General features: G+C 51.0%; 1 protein-coding gene across 1 annotated transcript in view; it reads right to left on the bottom strand.

Moving 5' to 3' along the window:
* LOC101772604 overlaps window positions 1–12,009 on the bottom strand; it is a 30,589-nt gene extending 18,580 nt beyond the window's left edge. The window contains exon 1 of the mRNA XM_004973388.3: window positions 11,321–12,009. Coding sequence (XP_004973445.1) covers window positions 11,321–11,911 — 591 coding nt within the window. The 5' untranslated portion in view covers window positions 11,912–12,009. The remainder of the gene's footprint in view (window positions 1–11,320) is intronic.
* Between the last annotated feature and the right edge of the window lie 344 nt (window positions 12,010–12,353).

The raw sequence follows: 12,353 nt of genomic DNA, 5'->3' as shown, positions 1-12,353 counted from the left end.
CTTTTATACTTTATTCTTGAGATTGGCTTGTTTGTGTATCGCATTACCCTCATATATTTATCATGGCTTACCCCTGTATGAACTTTGGTCTATTACTTAAGCTTATGATCCTGGATATGTATCCGATAAATCCTTTTACACTAATGCCATCCTTTGGGTGGAAAAAAATATAAATTATGATACCCTAAATATTGTTCGGCTGAAATGATATAATAGTATATCCTTGTGCTTGCGGATTTATTCGTAACGTTAAGAAATATCAACAGGCATGCTAGTAGCTGGAGCTCATGGTGATCACCCCTTGGGGACTAGGGATCTTAAGCTTGAGGTAGCTGTAGTTTGGAACGGCCATGAACTTTGTGTTGCAAAGTCGCCTGAGGATCGCATGGTAGGATCCCATGAAATCCACCACCTCGAATGTGAGGGTTTCCATGCAGAAGTTCACACAGTCCATAAATCTGACAGGCAAGTCGATTTGCATGATTGGAATCGCTAGTTTTCCTAGGATGACCCCGTGGAAGGGCACCCAAGTTAGTCGGATCTCAAAACGTAGGATCTTTATGTCATCAAGCATACTGATGTGCATGATGCTGAGGCCGCTTCCGCCATCCATGAGAACCTTAGACAAGAGGGTGTTGGCGATGATGGGGTGAATGAATAGGAGGAACCTCCTTGGTGATGGGATGTGGTCGGGGTGGTTTGACCTGTCGAAGGTGATCGCTGCCTCTGACCACTTCATGTCGGTCGGCACTGCAGGGTGAGCGGTGTTCACCTCCTGAGCCATCAGCTTCTGCTTGCACTTGGACTCTTAGGCATCAAGCTCTGCGAAGATCATGAGGAAGCTTTGGGGATTGGGGAAGGTGTCCTTGTTCTCTATGTCGCCATCAGTGGTTAGCAACTGCTTCCCCATAGCGTCGATCTTGAGGTTGCCCTTTATGTAGAACCTCATAAGGTCGCACTTTTTGTAGAGGTGCCTCACTGGGAAGCTGTGGTTCGGGCACAACCCTTCTAGTAGCTTCTCAAAGTGGTCGGGCGTGGGCTTGCCCCCATCTGCTACTTGCCCACGCGATCGGTCATACCAATGAGCTCGTTGTCGTGGCGCTTCTTGTTCTTTTTCTTCTTGTCGTGGTGGGAGGAGCCGCCCTCCTCATCTCCGCCATGCTTGGCGCTGCTCTTTCCTTTGGCAAAGATCGCGACCACCTCCTACTCGCCCAAGGCATGGTTGGTGGCGTGGTCTCGAAGATGGACGCCCTGAATAAGTCCGTGTCAGCGATGTCGGGGAGCTCATTGCACTACCAGGAGAAGCGACAGATATACTCCCAGAGCATCTCTCCGAAGTTATGCTTACAACTTTTGAGGTCCCAAGAGTTGCCTGTTCAGGTGTAGGTGCCCTGGAAGTTGCCAATGAAGATTTGGCGAATGTTAGCCTAGTCCCGGATGCAGTCGGTTTGGAGGTACTTGAACCAGGCACGAGCCGATTCCATTAGGAAAATTGGCAAGTACTGGATGATGAAGTAATCTTCGATGGTGCCCCTCCCCCTCCACGGCAGAGGAGCCGGTAGTCCTCAAGACAAACACTAGGGTTCATATCCCGAATGTACTTGGTGATGTTGGTCGGGGCTCGAAAGCACTCGGGAAAATTAAAGGGGCAGAGCGTATCCTCCTCCCGAACGCCCTTAGGCCAAGACCCTCCAAGTTGGGCATGAGGATGCCGTCATAGCGTCGGTCATGGCGGTCACGGTAGTCGTCACAATCACGATGGTACAAATGGTCGCCACGCGCTCACGCCGCTTGGCGTCGATCATGCCTTATTCATCATGGGTGCCACCGAGGTGACTGTGCACCAAGGCCAGGGGACGCTGCAGCTCCAATGCCCCCCTTGCGAGCTGGCCTGCTTCCCGCTGGCTTGTTCGGGGTAGAGGCAGCAGCTGTGGGGCCAAACCCCACTGGCGCTTTGTCCCTGGTGCCTGCTGGATGCCTCCTGTCACCGCTCGAGGGAGCTTTCGGCCTATTGCACCGCTGCAGCCTCCAGAAGCCCCTTGAGTTCATGGTAGATGCAAAGTCCCTTGGGGTCCTGAGACTCGGGAATGGAGCATAGGATCATGACCACAGCCGCGATGTTCTAGCTGGCCCGTGCAAAGCGGTGGATGTCGTTGTCATCGCGCATCATCTGGTCATGCACGTGAGGAGCACGAGCGCGAGCAGAGCCTCCCAAAAGCCCTTTGCACTGCTGCTCCAGCTTAGCACGGTCACGTTTCAACTGCGCGCACTTGTTCTCCAGCTCCGTTGCCTCAGCGGTACAGCGCTCGGCCTTTTTGCGAATATACACCTCGTGCTCCTCCGGCATGCATTGGATCAGCTACAGCCTCCACCATGAAGCACTCTCTCAAAGGGTGGCTACTCAGCACGAGCTCCATCTCGGAAGACGAGCTGCTCGTGAAGCTCACCTCCAAAAGGTAATGAAAGGATGCCTGGGAGTACTCGACAGCCCCCACGAACACAAAATCTGGTGATGGGGGTCAAAGCCAGCGTGCGAGGTCGAGCTCAAATAGTTGGGTGGCATTACGCAGGCCATGGGGGAGCATGGTATTAGGGTCCCAAAAGTCACTTTTTGGGGGTAGCAGCGCCTCCCTAGAGAGCTGGGAGAAGACATTGGCCAACGCGTAGAACGTGTGTCGGCAAGCCTCCGGCTCGAGGCTATCCCCAAGTGTGCGTCGATTTTATGCGCGAGGACGTCATAGTCAATTGGTAGCACACCCTCATCATCAGAGGAGGATTCCTCTGGTAGTCCGCGCTACACAGGGCGTTCCTCTTCGTGGAGGTGTAGGTGGCTGAACTGGTCGGTTATGAAGTCCAGGCTTCCGAAGTGAAAACCCTAGGCTAGAACCAAGGTGGGGATGAGATGGATCTCTCCCCCAACCATGATGGCAAACTTGAGAATCCTAAAGAGAACGATGTCGTTGGAAGCATTGCTGTCGCCGAAGCTGAAACCGAAGGAAGCCATCAAGAGCTGGATGTGGTATCCACGACTACCCCTACCTGGCACGCCAATTATCGGTGTTCTGTACCGCTGACTAGTGAATCACGCCACACTCACCTCACAATCAATGACTTGCAGATAGACACAAGGGTTTATACTGGTTCGGGGTGAAACCCTACGTCCAATTCAAGGTGAGAGTTCGTGTTCCTCAAGTCTGAGTGTGCAGCAGGATTACAACGGGGTGCTCGTAAGCATGCAAGTGTGTGAGAAGTGTCAAAGAGTCAAAGGAAAACCCAACTCCCCTTATATAGGCTTGGGGATTGGGCTACAGCGAGAAAGTGAGGGTCCCTCAACCCTAGTGGTCGAGACACCTAGCAGGGAGGGACCCTTTGCCTGGTCGGATGTGATGGGCCCATCGTGGAATAGCTTCCCATCCTATCCCTACTCCTGTGGCACGTCGGGGGGGCGGGGGGGGGGGGGAGGGGGAGGACGTGCCACGCACTGTGCAGCGTGGCAGGTGAGGCACGGTGAGGCAGGCACTGTGCGGGTTGTGGCAGTACTATGCTAGCTGTGGCTACTGTCACATCCACCAACTCCCATGGTGGGAGGCTGCGTGCGATGCTAGGGTGCGTAGGAGCCTGGCTGTTAACTGTCGTTTGAATGATGCCGGTAGCGCCCCTTTCCCTCCTAGTGGTCGGGAGCCCTCTTCTGGTTTGTGTTCAGTCTATGGGCCCAAAGGCCCCACATTGGTGCGTGCCCCTCGACACAGGTTAGCTGCGGTCGTACAGCCCTGCCCACGTTTGGGATGTAATGGTGGACAGGTAGCAAAGGGTAGACTCCCAGGCGTGCTGCAGGCCATGTGTAACAACCTAGATTAACCCAGCCGAGTTTAATCTTAAGACAAGCCCCTAATCTGGTTGACTCAGCCTTTCTTGAGCTATACCGGCTAAGTATGGTTTTCAGCCCAACCTAGCGCCTTAGGGAGGGTTTATATTTGGAAAGTTGAGCAGGATGCCAAGAAAACTCTTTATAGAAGTTGGAGAACGAAGTCCCTGCTATAACTTTGTTAATTGGACCTTGGTCCAATTCATCTCCGAAACTTCCCCAAATCTGCAGTTCAAATCAGCCCCGACCCTTGAAACCCAGCAAACCACCGTTTCTCTCTAAGTCCCGAAACCAGTATTCCTCCAAACTTTGGAGCTTTGGATCCCCAAATCCACTGCGTCTTTGAGCTCGATCCAACACAAAAGTTGGACCTTGGCTGGTGTTCTACAACTCTTGTTAAGGGAGTCAAAGTGGTGTAGTTTGGAAATCGAGAGATCATGATGCTGGAAGATGGACCCAGAACAGGATTCCGCAGATCTATCGGGCAAAGAGCACCAGAGCGCACATGCACCCTGTTTCAGAGCGCCGCCGCCGCGTGGCGCGACCACACCAGCAAGCGTGCACCTCGCGACGATACCGCCATCGCCAACCACCGCTTAGGTAGTGACAACTCCTTTTCCCCCGCCTCGCCAGTAACGTGCCCCAGCAAAGCCGCTAGTCCCGCGCTTGCTAGCATCGCCGCTTGCCTTGTCACCTCGCCCGCAGCGTCCTCGCCTGCAGTGCCCCCTCTCTCCCTCCTGTCCGCCGATACCGAGTCGCCGCAACCAATCCGGCGCTTGACACGACCAGCCACGCGCTCGACCTCGCCAATCCTTCCACCCGGCAAAACCATGCTTGCCTAGCGCTGTCTTCCTTGCCAAATGCCGTAAAGATCCTATCCCCGGAGCTCCGCTTCGCCGGCCAATGGAGACGCCGACCAATCGCTGCCGCGGCAGAGCACTCCTTTCTGCCTTGATCTTATCCTCGCACCGCTTGAGCTCGTTCCTTCTTCCGAAATCTTCCGCGCTGCTATAAAAAGGGTACCAAAGCCTCTTACTGAAGTTCCCTTCACCATCTTTGCCCTCGCCGCACTGATTGCGTGGTTTCATCTCCTTCACCCTTATCACCGCACACTCCTCTGCTTCACACGCAAGTGCCGCCATCTGAGCTCTCTCTGAAGCTCCCTTTCCGCCCAACGCCGTGCCTTGCCAACCCCGCCAGCCGCTCTGCCTTCTTCCACGCTGTGCTAGAGCTTGCTTGTTGCCCACAGGAAACACCGTCGCCGCCGGAGCACCGCCGGACCTTGCCACCGCCCGAACCTTAAACGCCTTTCGTCGCCCTGCCTGAGCTTGCTTCTTCCCGACCCCAAGACTTCGTCAGTAGGACCAAAGGTGAGCTACCGACCCCTTTTCGTCTCGCCTGACCCCTTTCTGTCTCGCCCGACCCCTGTCCGTTTCGCCCGACCCTATCTGTTTCGCCCGACCCCTATCCGCCTCGCCTGAGGGCTCGGCTATATCCTTTTCTTTTGGACCGAGGGTATCTGTGTAAAATTTTAGGGACTTCTCTGCTTTAAGTATGAGGACCCCGGTACAGTTATTCCTTAGGTCTAAGGGTCAGATCGTAAGTTTTTCCCGATCCGACTCTTTTATCTTGTTCTAAATCAATAGAAGCTTGGGAAATTCAGCTTAAACTGAGGAAAAATTAGAAAAATGTGGAATCACTTGGGTTGGAATCCTCTTTCTGAGTAGAATCCAATGAAGTGGGTTTCACACTTTTCCTATAGTTTTGCTATAGTTTTGGGCTAAATCCTTGCATGTGTTGTTGAAATAACCGTCTAAGTGTTTTAACCCTTGCATTTGCATTCCGTGTAGAGCTAAACCTCGCTAACGGCACGTACGAGCTGCACCCAGTGCCAGAAGATGGAGTTGTAGCCGAGTTGCCGCCTGCAGGAGCTGAACCCGAGAGCGCCGAAGATCAGCTTGCTTCCGCCCTGATCGAAGGCAAGCCCCAGAGCATCACCCAATCTTTCTAAACTTGCGCATGCCTTCTGTTGTATGTATGTGCATTTACGTTCAGGAGTTGTTTGGAACCATAGATGCGTGACTTAGTTCCCTTGATCTGAACACTAGTATGATAGGCCGAGTAGTTGCAGTGCTTAACAGGACTCAGTAAAAGTCGAGTGATTCCCTATCACTCGCGAGTTGTAGGATTTGTTTGCTCTCCTTCTGGTTACAACTATAAGGACGATGGACGGGGCAGGGCTCTGTGAACTATTTTGGTGGTCGGTGGATTGCCCCGTCTATCTACATGAAATTGGTTAAGGTCGGAAAGTGTTGGTGTTCGTGATTAAGTGTTTGAAAGTACTAATCTCATACCTAGTATGGGATGGGGAAGCATAGTACCTGATTGAACCAGGACGTGAGCGGTTTGATCCACTGTCTTTGGAACAGAGTTTCCCTTGCGGGCGCATGTGGTGACAAGTGCGGTCACAGAACGGCAGAGGCCGGATCTGTGGAACCTTGTACCAAGAGAAGTGGGCCCGACACGGCTCAAGGGATTGATGGGGACGGCCGACAAGGGAAGCGACCCTCCGTGGTGCGCGGATGTCGTGAGATTAGGTTCGCCATGCATGGTTAAGAAATTTGAATCGATTCGTCTGCCTCTCACAGTTTGGGACTACTTGATCGCTATGCTACACTGAGTAAAGATGGAATATGATGATGATATTAATCTTGATGCTTGTTCTTTAAATTGTTTGGAAGCTATGTTTGCTTAGCATAAGTTGCTAATTTAGACTGGTTAATGAACTTAGAATCTGAGCTAAAATATTGAAAGTAAGGACATACTGTAGTTGCTTTTGGCAAAACAAACCCCTCAGCCAAAGAGCCTTGCATGTCTAGAAGTTGGTGAAGTAGATCCCACCGGTCAGTTAAGTCTTGCTGAGCATAGTCGCTCAGCCTTGTTGTGGCAATCTCTTTCAGGTGATGTTGAAGCTCCTGAGTCTACTGCTTTTGGCACTTGGCCTCCCCAGCTCCCGCCTGGGTGGACGGTCAAGTGGGATCCCTCCTCGGACGGCGAGGATAGGGACCAGTGATGTCAGGATCGGTCTCATCCGTGACATCCGACCTCGGCGCTAGCTTCCGCTAGTTTATCTTTTCCGCTGCTTAAGAACTCTGTAAAACTTTGATTTTCAAACCAGTGTTGTAAGAAATTAATGTACTTGTTTAAGTTGGATGATCTATTGTATTCTCTGTAACCACTCACCTTCGTGTGAGCTCTGCTATCTCGATCCTATGTAGTGGTATATCGGATGAAATCCGACGGACTGCCGAGTTAACTTGATTAAAGCATATGATCGCGTGTCAGGTGACTTAATTGTGCTTTAGCCAAGTTAATCCAAGCGGTCCCGCCACACCATGATGGCGTCGCTGATCAAGACGGTCCCTTGGGTGAAGTCGCACTAGATGGCCCACCGGTCCACGACCGCCCCCCACCTCCTGTGCCGTGGCAGGAGCGGGTGGGGAGCCATGCACGTCACATCATCATGGCATGCATTGAATGCCCCACATGCGCCAGCCCTCGCCTGCTCCCCTCACCATGTGAGGCCGGCAGTTATCCTTGGTACGGTGGCTTCGTACCCTCCCCCTCACCATGTGAGGCCGGCAGTTATCCTTGGTACGGTGGCTCCGTACCCTCCCCCTCACCATGTGAGGCCGGCAGTTATCCTTGGTACGGTGGCTTCGTACCCTCCCCCTCACCATGTGAGGCCGGCAGTTATCCTTGGTACGGTGGCTCCGTACCCTCCCCCTCACCATGTGAGGCCGGCAGTTATCCTTGGTACGGTGGCTCCGTACCCTCCGAGCCCCACACGGGGATATCGGAGGAGTGCCACTTGCCCCCACCTATCTCCGAGGTCGGGAGGTCGGGGAGTGGGTCGTTTCCGGGTGCTTTGCGTTGCCTTGGCCGCGTGGCCTGTCAAGGGCATTGGAGATGCACCCGCTACTTTCGCCATTGATCACAACTTTCATCCAGTGAGTGAATATTTCACGGAACTGTGAACTCAACAATCTATGCTGAACTCGAACGCGCAGTGCAAAAGGAATACACCAAACCTTTAAGACTTGAGAAAATAAAGAAATTAAAAATGACCACTCTTATATGCAGCAGCTTCACAAGTAAATTCCGTTTCTTTAATTTTCGTAGTACAAGTTTCTATGTTAAATGTAGGCCAACATTTTCAGCCTACGTGCACAAACCTGTTCGGGATTCAAGCATTTGTAAGTTCTTTTTTAAAAAAAAATTGCAAACGTGGCCGCACACTAAAAAATATGTGAAAATATTTTAATAATGGGCTTTAAATAATCAAGCTTCAAAAAAACCGTCTAAAAAGTTCTTCTTTTGTATAACTAATAATTGATAATATTTTCCGCCACGCTTTGCAGTTGAAGATGTTCCAATATGAGCTTACATCTAAGAACTGTTTAGTACTCAAACAAGTATACGAATTCTGTATGCATATGCCACTCGCCAAGACTAAGAGTTGACTTCCATTATATGCTAGTACCAAGCTAACATTTTTACTCCCTCTATTCACAATAAATCGTGTTTTTGGATTGGCTTGAGTCAACTATTTTAAAATTTGATTATGGATTAACTATGTTATATAGTAGATTTGTGTGTTTTTCCTATGTGTTAGAAATATATTCTAACAAAAGTTAGTTGTCAAATTAATGTTTTATATGACCATATTGATGTCTAGACCTGAGCAAAATACAGGTTGGGCCGGCAAAAAACCCAGAATGTTTTCAGCCCAAAAAATGTGGTCAAGTCCACCCATGAACAGCTTTCGAACTAGCTTTTTCGGGCTTTTTTCGAGTCGGGCTCAGGTCGGACTAGGATGTCCGATCTTTTTTAGTTGTAAAATAAATCAAAAAATAATCAGGCTGGGCTTGGCCTGCCTGAATTTTTTTTGAGCAGGCAAAATGCGCGCCACACCCGACCCTATAAAGGCCACAGGCCGGGCCATTGGGCTAGGCAGGGCCACATTTGGCCACGGGCTGGGCTATCGGGCTGGGCGGGGCCGCATTTGGTCACGTCTATTGATGTCGAATACATAACTTATATTTCTATTTGCGGCTGGAGGGATTATCTCCAATTGCTCCTAAAATGTATTCACTCCGTTGATTTTTATAAGGACGTTTCAATTACAAAAAGTTGACTTTCATATATGTTTTGTCTAACAAGTAATCAAATTGTATCCATGTTTCATATATGTGTTGTCTAACAAGCAATCAAATTATATGTTAAAATATAAAAAAATTATCTCACTAGTTTCGTACTTCTAACATGATAATGAATTAATTGAAAATATATTATAAGCAAAATTATCTTCGTGGCCCTTTATTGCACCAACCAGCAGTAGCTCAAGTGTCTCGATCAAATTTACTCAAAATTTTTTCAATATTATCATGTCCCCTCGCTTGACCCAGCTAACCAAACACTATAATTATATAAAAAATTAACAAACACTATTGCTTCCTAAAGCTTTGCTTTATCTCTCTCTTCGCGAAAAGACACCCTACTCACTATTGGAATTAAATTTTAGCAACTCCTTTTGTGACACTGACCCACACCAGGGGCATATAAAGTTAATCCCTGTGGATGATTTTATTTTAATTTTACGGTAGTGCTAGCGCCCGGACATCCGATAATTTTGTTTTATTGGACGCTCCGTCGCAACATTGAAAAATAACTATCGAAACATCAAAAATCAACACTTGCAACACCGAGGATTGCAACACCTTTATGTGCATGAAACATCCTGAATTGCTTCGTGCAACATTCAAAATAGACACATTGCAACAAAAAAAACATCTCTTACAACATTGCAACAACGAAAGAAGAAGAGACGAAACAAAAAAAACAACTATATGCAACATCATGAACAAGTTGGTGCAACACCCGATTGCTGGCAAGTCAGACTGTTGCAAAACAGATGAAACATCAAAAGCCACCGTTGCAACATTGAAAAATAACTATCGAAACATCAAAAATCAACCCTTGCAACACCGAGAATTGCAACACCTTTACGTGCATGAAACATCCCGAATTGCTTCATGCAACATTCAAAACAGACACATTGCAACAACAAAAAAAACATCTCTTACAACATTGCAACAACGAAAGAAGAAGAGACAAAACAGAGAAAACAACTATATGCAACATAAGGAACAAGTTGGTGCAACACCCGATTGCTAGCAAGTCAGACTGTTGCAAAACAGATGAAATGTCAATAGCCACCGTTGCAACATCCAAAAATAACTATTGCAACACCATGAGGTACCTATTGCAACACTCAGATCCACAACAACCAGCCTGCCCGTTGTCGGCCGAAAGAGAGGAGATGCCGCCGCATCTGAGGAGGTTGCCGCCGGCCGGGGTAGGGGAGGGTCAGGGGCTTGCTCGGATCTTGCCGGGGTCGGGGAGAGGGCCACTGGATCCGAGGGCGTTGGGCGCTCCCGCTGGGTTGAGGACGCCGGAGTGGGGGGGAGGGGCGCCGCCTGGGTAGGGGGCGAGGCCGCCGGGGTGGAAGAGCGCGACGCCGTCGAGGTGGGGAGGAGGACGCAATGCATTAGATGAAGTTGCAAAACGAGGCTGCCGGCGTGGGGGGGGAGGGGCGCCGCCTGGGTGGGGGGCGAGGCCGCCGGGGTGGAAGAGCGTGACGCCGTCGAGGTGGGGAGGAGGACGCCGGCGTGGGGCGCGGGTGGGGGACGAGGCCGCCGGCGTGGGGCGCAGGTGCGGGATGAGGCCGCCGGGTGGGGGAGCGCGACGCCGTCGAGGTGATCAAGGAGGACGCCGGTGTGGGGCGCGGGTAGGAGATGCACGTCACGATGCTCCACCCGCCAGCGTGCTTGCTGGAGAGCCGCCACCCCTGCATCATCCCACACATCTCGCTGGTCTTTGGATTAGAAGAGAAACAGAAGGTCGGGGATGAAGAGAGTCTGGACTCTCGAGAAAAAACGAGTGGATAAGTATAAGTGATGAAACGGGAGATGGATGACTACGAGACTACTTACTTGAGGTGGCGTGGGGCCGGAGGCCAGCACTCCGCGTCCGATTTTTTCTCTTGGTTCGGACGCGTGTAGTATAGCATTACCGTTAATTTTATTTTGATGTTTTCAAGATAGCCACGTCATCACGAAGAAAATGAAATTATGTTGAAAACTACCCCTCCAATGCACAATTTCATATTGTTGTTTCATAGCCACCACGTACCATTTAATTTCATAACACATTCAGAGTTGGTTTTGGTGCTAGGGAGTTTCATCTAAATGAAATTGAATCCTTCTCTCTTCTTTTAAATTTTCTATCATGTCATCAGATAAGCTGATGTGCTGATGTGGCAACGTGCATGAAAAACTTGTATGAAACTTTGACAATAACCCACACGATGGAAGAGCCAAGCTAAGCACGCACCTGCATGTAGAAGAGAGCGCACATGTCGGGGTCCTCGGCGTTCACGTCGGCCCACGGCGCCAGCGCGGCCTCCCAGCTGCGCGCCCGGTCCTTGTCGTCCCGGACCGCCGCCAGGAACTCGCCGAGGGTCGCCTCCGCCGTGGCCTGCGCGAACCTCATGCCGGCGTCGTTGAGCTTCACCTCCCATGACCCGTCCTCGCGGCGCCGGAGCCGGCCGGCCATCTCCGGGTGGTCGGCAAGGGCCTCGCTCAGCGACTCCTTCGCCCAGCATACCTCCTCCCACAGACGCGCCGGCGCCGGAGCGCCGCCTCCGTCCACGCCACCGCCGGTGCGGTAGTAGAGCACCACGCGGGTGCGCCGCTGCAGCGCGGCCGCGGGGAGCGGGGGCGCGGCCACGGCGATGCGCCGCGTCCGACCGGGCTCCACCGCGCGCGTTGGCACGGCGGTCTGCGGAGACTCGACGCGGACGAGCGCCACCGGCGTAGGGGCCATGGTTTCGCTTCTCGGCTGCTGCTGCGCGCGCGCTGCTCTTGGCTTGCTCGCTCGCTGGTGGTCGTGGGCCGTGGAGGCTGCTGCAATTAAAGAGTACATAGTTTGTAGTGTGGTACCAGACTACCAGTCCAGGTACCAGCAAGCGCATCTTCATTTATATGCTTGCATATGCATGTGCCTATGAATCTAAGCTAGCAACAACAACCTAAATTATAAAGCCCACTAGGCCCCGGCCAAAAAGCTTTTGTGGTGGCTGTCAAAAGCGATATGTCCAGTAAGGATTTTGGGCGACAGGTCTATTTGTATTCTGCCATTTAGATCCACATGTCTCGAATCGTTAATGGTTAATAATTTAGAGAACGCGGTATTATTTACCAACATCACTGGATAAAACGGGTAGAAGATCCGGTGCAATAATTATGATTAATTTATGGAAAAGGGTGTTCACCAAAGGGTCGGCCACCTATATATGTACTGGCACTTTAAAACTGTAATTAAAGGGTCGGCTACCTATATTTGTACTGGACTTTAAAACTGTCAC

The sequence above is a fragment of the Setaria italica genome, chromosome VI (assembly GCF_000263155.2).
Source record: "Setaria italica strain Yugu1 chromosome VI, Setaria_italica_v2.0, whole genome shotgun sequence".
NCBI lineage: Eukaryota > Viridiplantae > Streptophyta > Magnoliopsida > Poales > Poaceae > Setaria > Setaria italica.
The sequence above is the reverse complement of the archived record's forward strand: the minus strand, read 5'-3'. Positions and strand labels throughout refer to the sequence as shown.